The 16,424-nt window shown below is 40.6% G+C and overlaps 1 protein-coding gene across 4 annotated transcripts in view; it reads left to right on the forward strand.

Annotated features, from left to right (window-relative positions):
- The window catches only part of ITPR2 (inositol 1,4,5-trisphosphate receptor type 2), a gene marked incomplete at both ends in the record, with an annotated part of 551,977 nt that overhangs the window by 301,395 nt on the left and 234,158 nt on the right, over positions 1-16,424 (forward strand). For all 4 annotated transcript variants that reach the window (XM_080705463.1, XM_080705466.1, XM_080705464.1 and 1 more), the window contains 3 exons: positions 928-1,118; positions 6,199-6,341; positions 10,615-10,723. In XM_080705463.1, the coding sequence (XP_080561589.1) occupies positions 928-1,118; positions 6,199-6,341; positions 10,615-10,723 (443 nt within the window). The remainder of the gene's footprint in view (positions 1-927; positions 1,119-6,198; positions 6,342-10,614; positions 10,724-16,424) is intronic.

The raw sequence follows: 16,424 nt of genomic DNA on the forward strand, positions 1-16,424 counted from the left end.
TTCTAGTCGGGTATTCTAATTTCTTGAGAGAACCCTTCTATATTTCTTTAACTTTATCCTCTGGGTAAAATACTGCCGCTGCCAAAGGCGCTGTTTGTGCTAGTCAGAGGGACCAGGGCCTTTTACCTTCTCAGCTTCTCTGGTGCGATGTTCTAGCGTTGTCCAGGCGACTCTCCAGCCCCGGCACACCTAGTATTGATCGACTACACCCCCAGGAAGATGGTACCTCTAGCCTCATGTGGGGCAGTTTCTGCTGATCCTCCTCTGATGGACTAAACCCATCCTCACTCCGCCCCGCAGAAATGCCTCCACGATTCTGTTCTCCTTGTGGCAGGCATTCCAATTTTGGGGTGTTAATGTGACATAAGTCTCTTAAAATATAAATTTCAAGGAACCCTGGGGAGAAAAGACATGTACTGTGGGTCATCTTTTAATGCAGATTTTTGCACTCTTCAGCTTCTTAATTTTTTCTCAGTTGTATCACATGCAGTTTTGTGTGCGCACGCACACACAGGCACACATACACACTCTAATTAGATTACTGAATGGATTGGCAGGGTTCTACTGTGTGTTTTCTGTCTGCTTTCTTATTTTCTTTGGCATCTGTGAAAGTAAAACTTCACATGGTTGTTATATAGTGTTTTCTGTATTGACTCTGTATGTAGTACTTTTCAAGCATTAATCATGGAGAAATCAAATACGTTCTTGAATGTTTAATGAGCCCACTTTACTAATTGGTTTGAAGAATTGAAATACTTTCAGATTAAAAGCCGTTGCAGTTATAGAAAATGGCTTAATGGTAGAGTTTAGGAATTTTATCTTTTTTTCTTTTTTCTTTGCTCTACGTTCATTCAAGAATTTGGGTAATATGTATGAAGCTTCTTTAGTCAAATTAGCAGGGAAATATTTTAAATCTTTCTTTTACAGCAAAAAATCGTGGGATTGCTATTCCAGTGGATCTGGACAGCCAAGTCAATACTCTTTTCATGAAAAGTCACTCAAATATGGTGCAGAGAGCAGCCATGGGTTGGAGACTCTCTGCTCGCTCTGGACCTCGCTTTAAGGAAGCTCTCGGAGGACCTGCTTGGGACTATAGAAATATCATTGAAAAGTTACAGGTACCATGCGTGCATTAATGGCATTCATATTTTATAAATTTCTATTTTTAAAATATGTATTACACAAACAAATATGACTGAAAATACTAAATTCCCACTGGGGACTGAGCTTTCCTTCACAGCTCTCTACTACAGTCACCCTTTTTAAATGATAGCTTCCAGTTAAAAGTTGTTCTGAGTTCATTTTAATGAGTGTGGATTATTTAATGTGTTCTGATGTTATAGTAATGAGTAGTGGGTCTCAGTATCAAAATAATAATTATAATACCAATTAAATATTCATAATCTTGCTTCAATTAATTTATTGTTTATTTAAAAAAATTTTTGAAGTGCTGAGGATTGAGCCCAGGGGCATTCTACCTCTGAGCTGTACCTCAGCCCTATTTTATTTTGAAACAGGGTCTCACTGAATTGCTCAGGGCCTCACTATGTTTCTGAGGCTCTCCTTGAACCTGTGATCCTCCTGTCTCAGCCTCCCAAGTACTGGGATTACAGGCATGCACTACTGTGCCCAGCTTCAATTTATTCTTTGATATTTTCTTATAACCCTTTAGTCAAAATGATCCAAGGGTTCACTTTTGTTCACACATTCTTATACAATAGTTGACACATGCTTTTGGCCTGAATATTCTGGGACATTGAATAAAAGTAACATTGCATTAGTTTGTTAGTGCTACTAGAACAAAATACTAGAGACAGGGTGACTTAGACAACAGAAACTTATTTTCTCACAGTTTTGGAAGCTAGAAGTCTAAGGTCAAATTCTTAGCAGATTTTATTTCCTGAGTCTTCTCTCTTTCACTTGAAAATAGCTAACTTCCCATTGTTTCCTCATAAGTCTTTCCTCTGCTCAGGCATATATTTGTGTCCTAATTTCATTAGGATACCAGTCCTATTGGATTAGGGCCCACTTTCATTTTATTATAATTGCCTTTTTTTCTTTTTCCCCTGAGTGCTAGGGATTGAACCTAGGGCCTTCTGCCTCAGAATGAAGTATACCCCAACCCTTTAAAAAAAATGTATATATGTGTATATATATATATATATATATCAGAAGAATTTAAACTCAGGGGCATTCTCCCTCTGAGCTGTACCCCCAGCCCTATTTTATTTTTTGAAACAGGGTCTCATTAAGGTTCTTAGGGCCTCTCAACTTCCTAAGCACTGGAATTAATAGTGGCTGTCACCACACCTGGCTTTTTCTAAATTTTTATATAAGGCCTTGCTCAGTTGTTGGGGGTCTGGCTAAGTTGTTGAGATTGGCCTTGAACCTGCCATCCTTTAGTCTCAGCCTTCCAAGTTTTGGGGTTACAGGCATGCAGCACCATACCCAACTCATACTTACTTTTTGAAAGTCTCTATCTCTAAATAAAGTCACACTCTGTGATAGTATGAGATAGACTTCAACATATGAATTGGGGGGTGATTAGGTCATCAGGGCGGATGCCTCATAAATGTCATCAGTGCTTTTTTAAGATAGTCCTAAGAGAGCTCATTTGGCCCTCCCACCATGTGAGAACCCAGGGAGGGGGCACCACCTGTGAACCATCCAGGAAGTGAGCCTGCACTAGGCACCAGATCTGCTTGTGCCTTGATCTTATATTCCCAGGCCCCAAAGCTATGGAAAGCAATTTATGCTATTTTTAAGCAATCCAATTTATGGTATTTTGTTATAACAACTCAAATGCACTAAAAAACATAGTAAAGCATTTGAATTTTATTTTTAATGTGTTGGCAGAGCCTTGGAAATTTTCAGCAGAAGATTGGCATGACTTGGTTTATCTTTTTTTTGTGTGTGTGGTACCGGGGTTCCTGGAAGCCCTTCTACCTCCAAGCTACACTCACAGACCTATTTTATATTTTTTATTTGGAAACAGGGTCTCTTAAGCCAGTGAGCCTGGCTCTGAACCAGCGCGATCCTCCTGTCTCCGCCTCCCAAGCGCAGGGATTACAAGCGTGTGCCACCACGCCCGGCTTGACTTGGTTTATTTTTAAAGAGATCACAGTAGATTTTGGGTGGCTTAATAAGATTGAGACATGAATCTAGTTAGGTAGCTTTGCATTAATTCAAGCAGAAGGTGATGATGGCTTAGTTTAAAAAGGTAACAGTAGCAACATGGATGAATTTTGGACATATTGGGAATTAGGAGATCTGTTCTGGGAAACATTAAGTTTTAGATGCCAGCTTAGATACCTAAGTGTACATGTCAATACATAATTGGATATACAAATCTGGATTGGTACAGAAAGATGTTCATACTAGAAATATAAATTTGGGATGTTTCAGCATCCCAAAGATATTAACATCATATAATTGGGTGACATTAACATCCTATAATTAGATATCTCAGAAGAAAGTTATAGATATAAGCTGGGCATGTTGGTACATGCCTGTAATCCCAAAACTTGAGAGGCTGAGACAAGACAATTTTAGGTTTGAGACCAGCCTTAGAAATTTAGTGAGATTCTAAGCAACCTAGTGAGATCCTGTTCTAAAACAAAACAAAAGGAAAAAAAATAGGCTTGTAGTGTATGTCAACTTTAGAATGGCCCTGGGTTCAGTTCCTAGTAACATATGCACACACACACAGACACACACACACACAGACACACAGACACACAGACACACACACACACACACACACAGCATATACGTATAGATGTAGAAGAGAAAAGGAACAGGAGCTAAGGAGCTACCAAGAATTGGCAAAAGAATGGTCAGGACAGGACATAGGTGGAAAACAAAGTGTGGTATCACAGAAGCCAAGCGCAGAAGGCAGTTGAGAGGTAGAAAGCAATATGTAAGATGCTTAGTAACGGTTCAGTAAGATGAGGACTGCAAAGGAACCACCAGATGTACCGAGGGGTTGATGATCGTGGCTCATTGGTACTCAGTAATAATGATTACTGACACTTAAATAAGTGGCTGGTATGTGTGGGAGGCTGCTCTAGGCATTTGCTCTTAATCCTCACAAATAAGCTCATGTGAGGGTCACTATAGCATCTTAAGTTCTCACATTGGGAGACAGTAACTGAAAAAGATGACATAATTGGTCCAGGGTCAAGATCAAAAGTAAAGACAGAATTCATGTCACAGTAGCCTGATTACCCTTTGTTTTCAGTAAATTAAATAAGGACAAATGTAAAAACAGGTACATTTCAGTGACATTGCACTAAATGCAGTCATATTTGATAAACATCCTCTCTTCCTACCTTTATATAATATCTAGTTTTTCCTTTATGTTTTATCCTTACTGGTAGTCTAACTGTTACCAAGAATTTCTCAAAAAGCTTATTTAAGATAGCTCAAATAGAAATGTTCACTTTTTCTGAATGTCAAGAAAGAATTAAAAACAAGTTAACTACTGAAATCTTACCCTAAGAAATCAAGGGTGCTCATTCCATTTGAGCTTCTGTAGCTTAGAAGAACAAGAAGCAGTTTTCTGCTTAGAAAAATATTCCATAGCTGTAGGAAAATAAATTACTGCTTAATGTGAGAATTTCTTGTCTCCTAACAGTTTAAGATTGAAAAAGGGAGGCTTTTTAACCATTTATAGTGTTCAGGAAATTAACATGGCTTATAGTTCATTTCTGAAATGCATCAGTTAGGATGTATCCAGCTTTAGTTCTCATCATATGAAACTAAAATGCCTTCAACAATAGAGACTATCATTTCATATAGCAAGAAACCTGGAATGAGGCTCTCCCTGAGTAGGCTGATTCAGCTGCTTGAGTGGCCCTAGAGTCCCATGACAACGTTTGTTGGCTTTCAGATTAAAACTAATCTCCTAAAATCACATGAGGGAGGGCTGCCTCAGATTTTGCATTTATACCCTTGGGTTACCTTGACAACAGTAGGTGGCTTTGAAAGAACCTCGGTGCCCCCAACACATGTCCCACTTAATCAGCAGACTTGATCTGATATCTCTTTGGTCCAGACTGTCAGAAAATCACGCTGAGACCAATGCTAGAGGTCAAAGTGGGATAACCATGACTGGTTTAAACTAATCAACCTGACCCTAAACTGAAGGGGTTCATTTCCCTGGGAATATGGCAGCTAGATTCAGAAACAACGCTGGCATTCTTTAGAAAGGAAGGAGTGAAAAGGAGCCTATGGGCTAGTTGACCAAGAGTGTATATCAATAAATGTAATTAGAGCTACTATAAAATGTTATTGAGCCCCTCTATAATTACTGATATGCTTCAAGTAATATATCAGTAAATTTTTCATTGGAAGAAATGGTTAGTTCTCAATGACCAATGACATATAAGAAACCTTTTCTTAGCTGTTCCCCAGTATGCCTCCAAATTTTTCCAATTTCTACATTGTTTACATTACAGTCCTAGACACTGTAGGGCCTATACAGTGGAATTAGTGAATTTTCTTATTGTATTATGTCCTTAAGAATCATATGATCACCCACCCGTTTTTGTTTTACAAATGAAACGAACAGATAAAACAAAAGCAGAGACCCAGGCAGTACTTATACATAAAACCAGACTATACTTAAAGCACAGACACTTGGTGCCATGAGAATATAGGGTCCACCTTCTCTGAAATGCCCCATCTCATTCTTGGCTAATATTCTTAAGTTGATCACATCTCCGGCAAATGATCTGACTTGGGTCTTGTCTCAGTCAACATTCTCACTGATATAATCTCAAACAACTAACCATACAATTTAGAGGAAAGATTCATTTGCTTACAGTTTTTGTAGATTTTAGAGGTTCAGTCCATGTGAGGCTGGGTCTGGGGAGCTTAGTGGGGGAGAGCACTAGACACCATTCTCACATTCTGGAGGCCAGAAGCAGAGAGAGCCAGCGAGCAAGGGGGTCCAAAGGCAGAATCACAGTCCTTAAGGCCATACCCCTAAGGACCCAGCTTCTCCAGCCACACCCACCTGCTTAGGTTACCACCCAGTAAACCCACCACAGTGGACTTATCCACCGATGAGGTTAAAACTCTCCTGACTTAATCGCATCCACTCTGAACATTGATTAATGTGGGGGCTTTTCAAGAGACCTTCTCTAGCTGACCATACCAGGTTTTCAAGTGGGTTCTCTTGTTCTTGTGTCTTAGGATGTAGTCGCCTCCTTGGAGCAACAGTTCAGCCCCATGATGCAGGCTGAGTTCTCAGTGCTGGTGGATGTACTGTACAGCCCAGAGCTTCTGTTTCCCGAGGGAAGCGACGCGAGAATAAGATGTGGTGCTTTCATGTCCAAGTAAGTGGGTAGAGTGTGAGCTTCTACTGGTTACCAAAGCAAGATGGCCTCTAACAATTCCGCTTTTACTTGGCTGATACTTAATGACAATCCCCAGAGCACGTGAAAGGCCTAAAATTCATGTCAAAATATACCTCCCAGATAATTGAGTCACATGAAATTTTATTTTGATGAAGGTCATAATAATGTCCTTAATAAGTATGTCATAATAATGACATACCTCATTGATAGTACATTTTACTGAAATAGTTTAGTTTACTAAAATGTACCATAAATCAGGTATGTCATTATTGGGTACAAAATATTATGCCACATAATGTTCTGGTTATAATTACTTTCTGTAACAATAGGAGCTGCTTTTATTTTTCATTTGTATATTTTTATTGATGCATTGTAATTATGCATCATAGTTTCAGTGATACAAACACACATGTACACAACACTTGATGTATTTCTTTACACCCCAAGCATTACACCCCAATCTTTCCGCCTCCTCCCTCTTCATATGTTATTGAAGTTGGTAGTGATACCTTCATACATGGACATAGTATTACTTCAGCTGTTTCCTTCTTCAATCCCCGTTTACCCTGCCCACCTCCTTCCCCTAAGCCCTTTCCACTGTCTACTGGACTCTCTCCTCATTTATCTGAAATCCTTTTTGTTTCCTATTTTCTCTCTAGAGAAAACACAACTCTTGACTTTCTGAGACCGGCTGATCTTACTCAGCATAGTATTCTCTAGAGCCATCTATTTTCCTGCAAGTTAGCTAAATTTGTTTTTCTTTATGGACGAGTAAATTTATATTATGTGTATATACTGGAATTTCTTTATCCATTCATCTGTAAATGGGCACCTAGTGTGGCTCCATAATTTGGTTATTGTGAATTGTACTGATGTAGCAATTATATCATTCGGAGGGGTGGTATACTGGGTCATACAGAGGTTTCATTTCTAGTCTTTTGAGGAACCTCTAACAGTGGTCTCCATAGTGGTTGTACTAATTTATACCAACGGTGTATAAGCGTTTCTATTTCCCCACATCCTCGCCAGCATTTATTATTGTTTGTGTTCTTGATGATTGCCATTCTAACTGGAATTAGGTGGAATCTCAGTGTAGTTTTGATTTGCATTTTCCTGATTGCTAATGATATTGAACATTTTAAAATATATATTTATATTTCTTTTTTGTAAGGGTCTGTTCAATTCAGTTGCTTGTTTTTTTTATTGGGGTTATTTATTTTTTATGTTAAACTCGACCTTTTAAAAGATTCTTATTTAGCCAAGTATGGTGGCACATGCTTATAATCCCAGTATTTGGGAGGCTGAGACAGGAGGATCGCATGTTTGAGGATAGCCTCAGCAAGGAGTGAGACTCTCATCAACCCACTGAGACTCTGTTTAAAAATAAAACTGAAATAGGGCCGGGGGTATAGTTTGAAGGTAGACTTCCCCTGAGTTCAATTCAATTCTCAACAGTACACGCACGCACACACACACACACACACACACACACACACACACAGATTCATATTTAAAGCCATCAATTTTCATTAACACAGAGACAAAGGAAAGTGAACATTTATTGAGTTCTTACTATCTGTGTGTGCATGTGATTGTCTGCAAAGTTTATTTATTATCTATGTCCATGAAGACCTTGAGAGGTCAAGAGGTCAGCCTGTTTCGGAGGTGAGCAAGCTGAGGCTCGGCTGTGCTTCGGGGAAAGTGCTATTAAGCCTCGGGCCCAGTGCTTAGCTATCCCCCTTCATCTTCATTATCTGTAGCTCTCCACGTACTCCTTTTCTTGGCCTTGTTGAGGCGTTATGACATCTAGTAGGGCTCAGCTGTTTACCCTAGAGTATTTTCATATTAATGGCAAATGAGAAACTCTCAAGGAATATCTGCAATTAGAAGCAGTTGTGAGACACAACCTAGCTCCAGAGAGGAGAGACGTGTCTTCCCATGGAAGCCATCCAACGGTGTCTTCGGATGATTCCCAGGTAATTGTACTGCGTGAGCCAGGTGCACAGTCATCCTGGGAGGGTTTCTGCACAGAGTTAGTTGGATACTGAACACCATGGTCATTATCCATCCACCTGTTTCCTGTATGGTTGGGAATATTGCTGAAGAAGGCCTGAAAGCCTTCCCCACTACTGTGATGAGTGTGGTAGGAATGGAAGGATTGAGGACACAACAAGGGTGTTTCTTTCTTTTACCAGTTAGAGTTGGGACTTGGGGAGAGTAAACAAGGATTGGGATGAGAAGAACTGACTGTGGGGGTCAGGTTAAAGAATGGATAGGTAGAGTTAAGGACTCTAGAACCTCAGACTCTATTTCAGGGGGACAGAGAAGAATGTGTTTGTCTACATGCCTACCAGTCTTCTAATAAGGATATTTCTTTATTTACTTATTTATGTGTTTGTGTATTACTGAGAATTGAACCCAGGGGCATTCTACCCTTTGAGTTACAGTCTCAATTCTTTTTTATTTTTTTGTGTGGAAACAGAGTCTCACTAGGTTGCTAAGAGTGTTGCTATGTTGCTGAGGCTGGTCTCAAGCGTATGACCCTCCTGTTTTCGCCTCCCAAGTACTGGGATTACACGCATGTGCTGCCACACCAAACGCTAGTAAGAACTTTTGAATGAAGAGACCCAGAGTGTCTGCGAAAGCAATGACCGCTAAGAGCATAGAAAGAAGAATTTTAGGTAGAAGGATAAAACCAGGATCTTGAAAAGTAGCCTTTACCTCCTATAAATGTATCCATGCATTAAAAAGTAGCTAATCTGAGAACTTAAAGTAGTGAATTAATATGATACTATAGCGATGTTCCAGGAACTTGATGGCTGGGATGGGGTGGGGGCAGACTCTGGCCCACAGGCTAGATGCATCTTTGAGCTGTACTGGAACCCTCTCTGATCAGCCCCAGGTAACTCCCTGCTAGGGAAGGGAATGATATCCTTGGGTGATGGCACTGTCAGTCCCTCCTGTGCTCTTGGCACGTCAGGTGGCCGTGTGCAGCCGAGACCCGGGACAGGAACGGCCGAGCTCAAGAGATCAGTGCTCTCTGTCGTGCTTAAGACTTTTGGCTGTGAAGTCAGAGGGACTCTAGTTTGTTTCCAGTTCCCACCATTAGAAGCAAGATGTATCATCTCTCTGGGCCTCTTTTTCTCACTAGCGAAATTGGCCTGAATACAGAACCTGCCTCATTGGCTTGTGGTGGAGACGGATTGAGGGGATCCTGGGAAGTCCGTACTCTGACCCAGGGGCCTGATGAGCACCTGGGAGTCACTAGCGAGTGGGAGCTCACTTTTTCTCAGGGTCATGGCTCACGGTACGCAGGCTGCATGGCTGAAATCGGAGCATTTCCTTGGAATCTACAACACTTGTTTCTCTAGGAAGACACATCTCACGGGGGAATAGTAAAGATCAGCTTTTTAACAATATGAACTATGTATGCTGAGTCACTAGACTAATTATGAGCATTTCGCTTGCATCTTGGGGGAGGTCTATTACTCTGATCCTGCAAGTCTCTTAACAGAACTTCATCAGTATCTGTTTCACCACAATAAAATTATGAGTAGGGCTTTTGTTCACATGATAGCAAAAATAGAAAATGGATAGACTGTCTTGATGTTACATTTAAAAAAATCTTTCCTTGTTTGCTTCTTATCAGAGAAACTGTTTCTACTAAGCCCTAGAATGGGAAAATACCACATTATTGTTAATGGACACTGGAAAATAGCCTGTTACACTATGGTTGCAATATTGTACAGGACCACAGCTATTGTGTAGTTAATTTAATACATTGTATGGAAAATGTGTGCATATATGAATGTATCACTTTGAATCTCACTATGATATATAATACATTGTACAGTTAAAAATAAATCAAATTAAAATAAGCAATATAACAAAAAGAAAACAATATGCTATAATACAATATAATAAAATGTAATAGACTACAAACATCCCTCTTTTCTAAGTAGAGTAGATGGTACATTTTTTTATTTTTCAGAGTACTGTGCCCACTAAAAAAGTGCTACCTAGGTTTGGGAAGCACCAACATATACCACCTGTAAAACAAAAAAGGATGTCCTATAATATAAAACTTATAAACTGAAGTATATTTTATTGATTAGGAAACATGTATCTGATTTACTTCATATTCTCAAATAATAGTGTATTTTTTCTATTGCATTATAATATTTTTCTATAGCACATGATATAGTTTGAAGAGAAATCGCTGCCCTTGTTAAGTTGTCTGTTTTGCTTTAAGGTTGATTAATCACACAAAGAAACTAATGGAGAAAGAAGAAAAACTGTGCATTAAAATTCTTCAGACGTTGCGAGAAATGCTGGAGAAGAAAGACAGCTTTGTGGAAGAGGTATTTTTTAAAATTTTTAGTATTTGAAAATAAAGTAAAAGTTTCAAAATGCTATAACTTATGGATTATGATAGTCAATTATATGATTATAAAATATATGAATGAGTTCATATGGCATTTATCACTCATGTCTTGTTTGGAGAAATAACTAAAACTATTTTAATTGAGAAATAACTAAAATGAGAATGATCTAAATACGTGGCTCATTTGTTTTTAATATATCTGTCTTGGATATATACATTCTCTTATGTCTTCAATGGACCACGTGGCCTTTTAAACAGTGAGTTACTGAAGTGCATTATTTAGATTTTATATAAAGTTCTGCTGTTTATTGAAAATGTCTATGCCTTTGGGCATCTATTGATTTTTAAATTATAATTATGTATTTTTTTGTGGGTCTGAAGATGCAACTGAGGGGCATTTGACCTCTGAGCTATACCCCCTGCCCCATTTTTTATTCTTTGCTTTGAAACCGGGTCTCACTGAGTTGCAGAGGGCCTCACTAAGTAGCTGAGGCTGTCCAAGAACCGCGATCCTCCAGGTCTCAGCCTCCCAAATGCTGGGATTACAAGGGTGCGCCACCACGCCCGGCTTATGTATGTTATTTTTGATAAATTATACCTATTATTATAAAATAATGCTATTTTTATAAATTGAAGTTAGTTTCTATTCTTAACTACATGAATTACTGCACAGATGAGTTTCAGAGAAATATCACCTTATAGATAATAACTGCCAGTGTATTATTTAAAATGACAGCTCAGGTGCTCATTAAGAGGTAGCTAGCAGCATGTTTAATACCCTAGGTGATAAAATATAAATCTAGAAGAGTTTTTAAGCTAATAGCTCAATACTTTTATGTAAGATATTAAGCAGAATTTGTACTATGCTTCTCAGTGTTTTAGTCTGTTTCTATAAATGCTAATCATCGCATATTTTCAAACTGCAGTAATCATATTTATTTATTCATGTGCATGGCATCTAATTCCAAAAAGGATTTGTTTGTTCTAAACGAATTCCTATTGAAAAGAAATGCAGTGGAACCTGGATTAGTAACAGGGGGGACTTTCTGTCAGCGGTTTGCCTCAGCCATCAAACAGCCTGTATCTTGCATTAACTCTCTTCCTCCCTGAAACTATATTTGGGAAACAAATGATCAAAATAAGGGGGACCAGGGTAATTTTAGCACATGATTTTCTGACATAGATTCCAAGAAAATGCTCGTAGGTTTGAGTATACATTTATATAAATACAGTCCCTTGAGACTTTGTTGTCTTTCTCTGATTCCTTAAATACGGCTATAGATTGTTTGACCTCGACTGAAGGACTAGATCCTAAGGTCAGTGCAGCTTTCTGGAGGCTTACGATCGTAGTGTCTGTGTGTGACCAGATGGGGAGCTGGCTCCCGACTGGGTGCAGCAGATCGTTACCGAATGACTAAAGAAACACAGGAAAGAAATCAAGTAAGATTTTTCTTGGACTAGAGTTTTTTAGGGTATCACCCACAACACTCCAACATGAATCATCCCATTTCTCTTTTCCGTTCCTACTGCTACCACTAGTTGAGGTTCTCCTGTTTGGTCCATCCCCCTAGGCTGTGTTCACGGCTCCAAGTTGCACTCTTCACATCCTGCGACCTGGGTGCCCGCGGAGGACACGGCCCTCAGGAGGGGCTGAGGAGCGTGGGACAGAGGGCTGTTTGTTTAATCGTGCAACACATACTATGAGCAGCTACCACACGCTGCTTACTGTGCCCGTCACTGGGGACGCAGAGGTAAATCACAGCTCGCCAAGGCCATCAAGGGCTATAGGTTGCATGTCTGTGGACTCCTCAGACAGTCTAGGCAAGAGCTTGTGAGAGCCTTTAGAAACCTCAGGGATGCTGCACTGCCTTGATGTGCCAGGCCCTCCATCTGTGGCCTCTGCCTTTTATGTTCCTACCCTTCCTCATCCATCATGACTTTAGAAGCTGTGTTATCAAGGTTCCTGAGATGCGCTACAGGTTTTGCCTGACCTGAACTTTGCTACATCTGGAATCATAGAACTTTGTCTGTGTGGAGAGCTAATGGATCCTATTTATCCATTCTTCTGGACACCAATGATTACTTTCTCAATAGAGTCACCACAGCACTTCATGCCTCTCTTAGGACATTTTAGGCCATATTGGATATTGAGTTGAAGTACCTGGTTTGATAGATGATGTCACAGAGACCAGAGCGACTATGCTAGTTGCCTGAAGTCACACAGCAAAGGCCAGAACAAGGGCTTAAACTGGAACTCTTTTGTATTTGCCTGATCTTATTTCTTATATCACAGCCAACCTTTAAAAATTTTGTATATTGATATTAAGAAAGGTTAGTAAACTTTGTCCAGCAGGTTTATGGCTCCAGATTTTAAGATGTAAGCAGATACAATAGACAGATATAGTATCCAAAAGAGGTGAAAATTTAGCTAAACCTTTAAAAATATTAAATATAGAAGAAATATAATCATTTAATTAAGAAAATAAAAATCTGTCAAAGAACTGATATGTATCTTATTTTTTAATTTTTTATTATTGTATTTCTCAATTTCAATGTCTACAAAGGATAGAATAAGAAAAAATGCAGGTGAAAGTATTTTAGCTCTTAGACAATGGATTTTTAAGTGTTTTAGAAGGAAAAGGATTTCTATCAGTGAAAATAGACAATATCCTTGCACTCCCCCCCTCAGACACAGAAATTTTGAAGGAAAGCATGTGATATCTAGAATTATTCAAATATCTACACTAGGGAAGAGAAAGGACTGGATGGTCTTTATATGTTGCAGTGCCTCCCCCGGTGTTTTTTAAGGTCCTAGAGATTGACCCCATGGGCATTCTACCTCTGAGCTTCACTCCCAGAGCATTTTATTTTTTATTTTCCAACATGTTTTTGGCTAAATTGTTGAGGGCCTCTCTAAATTGCTGAGACTAGTCACGAATCTGTGATCCTTCTATGTCAGCCTCCCAAGTCCTGGGAGTGCAGGTGTGTGCCACCACACCTAGCCAGTTGGCCCTTCTTCAATAGTTGGTGCCCAGTTACCCATGCCGGTGGAAGAATGGTAAAATGGTACTGGGTAAAACTCAGAAACTGCTCAAAGCTACTATCATACAACCCTTAATAGGCTCTAAGGCAAAACCTTGACTTTCAGTAGTGGAATAATAGGTAGCTATGTTTTCATGATTGCATTAATTTCCAATTAACCAAAAATTTAGTGGCTTAAAACCACACCAATATATCTCATCTCACAGATGTGGAGGTCAAAGGTGAGATTCAGGATGTCAGCAGAGGCGAGCTCCATCTGCAGGCTCTAGGGGAGGGTTCATTTCCTAGCCTTTCCTGGATAAAAGTGACCTCCTGCATTCCTTGGCTCATGGGCCCTTTTTGGTCCTCAAAGCCAGCAGTGTAGCAGTTTCTAGTCTCCCAGTCTCTCCTCCTCTTCCTCTGCCTCTCCTCTAGTTGTCATACCTCCTTTTACTCTGACACTCCTGCCTGCCATTCATATAAGGCCTGTGATTATATTGGAATCACGTGACTAATCCAATATAATTTCCCCATCTCAAGATCTTTAACTTAGTCACATCTGCACCGTCCCTTTGCCAGGTAAGGTGACATGCTTACAGTGCTGCGACTAGGCAAGAGGTCACGAGGGCATGGGCATCTTTGGGGAGGGCCACTCTCCAGCCTCCCACAGGGCTCCTTCACTGACAGTGGGAGATGACCTCTAGAACACAGGTGCAGGGCTCACCTGTGGCTGATTACATTACTCTTCAGGGCAGTTTAAATAAAAAAAATAATAACATGACAAACTATGTTTTGAATTCATAGCCCTTTGCTGCTTTCAAAATATATTTTGTGCGTGTGTGTGTGGCTGGAGAGTAAACCCAGGGGCATTCCACCTCTGAGCTACATCCTCTGCCTCCTTTAAAAAGAAGAAAAGAGGGCCGGGCGTGGCGGCGCACGCTTGTAATCCCCGCGCTGGGGAGGCGGAGACAGGAGGATCGCGCAGGTTCGAAGCCAGCCGCACGCGCTGGCTTAGGAGACCCTGTTTCCAAACAAAAATGTAAAAATAGGTCTGGGAGTGTAGCCTGGAGGTAGAAGGGCTTCCAGGAACCCCACTACCACCAAAAAAAAAAAAAAAAAAAAAGAGGGTCTGGCAAAGTTGCTGACAGCCTCACCAAGTTGCTGCGGCTGGCTTTGAAACTATGATCCTCCTGTCTCAGCCTCCCAACTACTGGGATTATAGGCATGTGCCACCACGCCCAGCTCAAGATATTTTAAAATATTTTGCTACCTTTCAACTATCCTATGGAGTACACGGCATCACAGTGTCACCTCCACGTGGCAAATGTGGAGGGAGATGCAAGGAAGTCAGTTGTGTAAATTACATAGGTGCCGGGATACCTGGTCCTCTAATGACTCGTCAGCCACTCTTCATGTATTGAAACACTTCCAAAAGATTGCTCGGGATGAAGTCAAAACAGAAAACTCACACCAGGGTGTCTTACCCTAGCTCCCCTGTTACATTTAGGACTCCACCTATTTAGGTTTAAAATGTAAATAAAAAGAAAATCTCTATTGTTATTTCCTTGGACCCTAGGAAGATATAGAAAATTTTTTTTACTTTCTCCAACTATATTGTCCTTTGCCATTAGGCTTCTGACCCAAGTGTGTGTGTGTGTGTGTGTGTGTGTGTGTGTGTGTGTGTGTGTGTGTGGTTTACCCACCCAGCAAGCAAGGGATGCTGTAGCAGCCCACACCAGCCAGGTGTCATCTCAGATCAGTTCCTGCACCATCTGCCTGGTGAGAAGGTCAGATCCCACAGGTCATGTCTGGGTTGTTTTATAAACCAGCTAGAAACTAGGTTTCCCATATCCCTCTCCTCAGGCTTGATTCATTAAAGTCCCTCATAGAACTCAGGGAAACACCTGCTCACATCTACAGGTTTATTATAGAGAATATTACAGAGGATTTGGGTGAACGGCCAGATGGAAGATGCACATGGGGTCAGGCATGGGAGAGGATGTGGTGCTGCTGCACCCTTCTCAGTGCTCTCCTCTCCAGGAACCTCTGTGAGCTCAAGCTGTCTGGAAGTGAGTGCTCTGAACCCTGTTTTCCTGTGGTTTATGGAGGCTTCATTTCATGGGCAGGAATGATTAATCACCAGCCATTGGTGATCCATATATCCTTGCGTCCCTCTCCCCCACCAGGAGGCTGGGAGATGGGGATGAAAATTCTGACCCTCTAATCCTGCCCTGGTCTCTCCAGTGACCAGCCCCATCCTGAAGCCTCTCAGCAAACAAAAGCATAGTTACCATTTTGAGATATCAGAGATTTCAGGAGTTGTAGAACAGGGTCAAATATGTAGTTCACAAATTCAATCCCTGACACTGGAAGTAAGGGGTGTGTGTGTGTGTGTGTGTGTGTGTGTGTGTGTGTGTGCACGTAAATAGAAAAAAAAAAGATATAGCCATCAGCATTATTGCAACTATAATCTAAAGATTGACCATGTAACTCAGAGGAAAGAAGCTTTCTTTTCTTAGGGTTTCGGGTTCAGTCTATGTGAGGCCAGGGATCTCAGGTCTCAGGGCATGGCAGTGAGAAGTAGAGGGAGAGCAGTGGGCTGTGCTCCTCACAACATGGAGGCCTGAAGCAAGCATGGGAACTGGGGAGAATGAACC

Source organism: Muscardinus avellanarius (genome assembly GCF_963383645.1).
Source record: "Muscardinus avellanarius genome assembly, chromosome: 11".
In the NCBI taxonomy this organism is placed as follows: Eukaryota; Metazoa; Chordata; class Mammalia; order Rodentia; family Gliridae; genus Muscardinus; species Muscardinus avellanarius.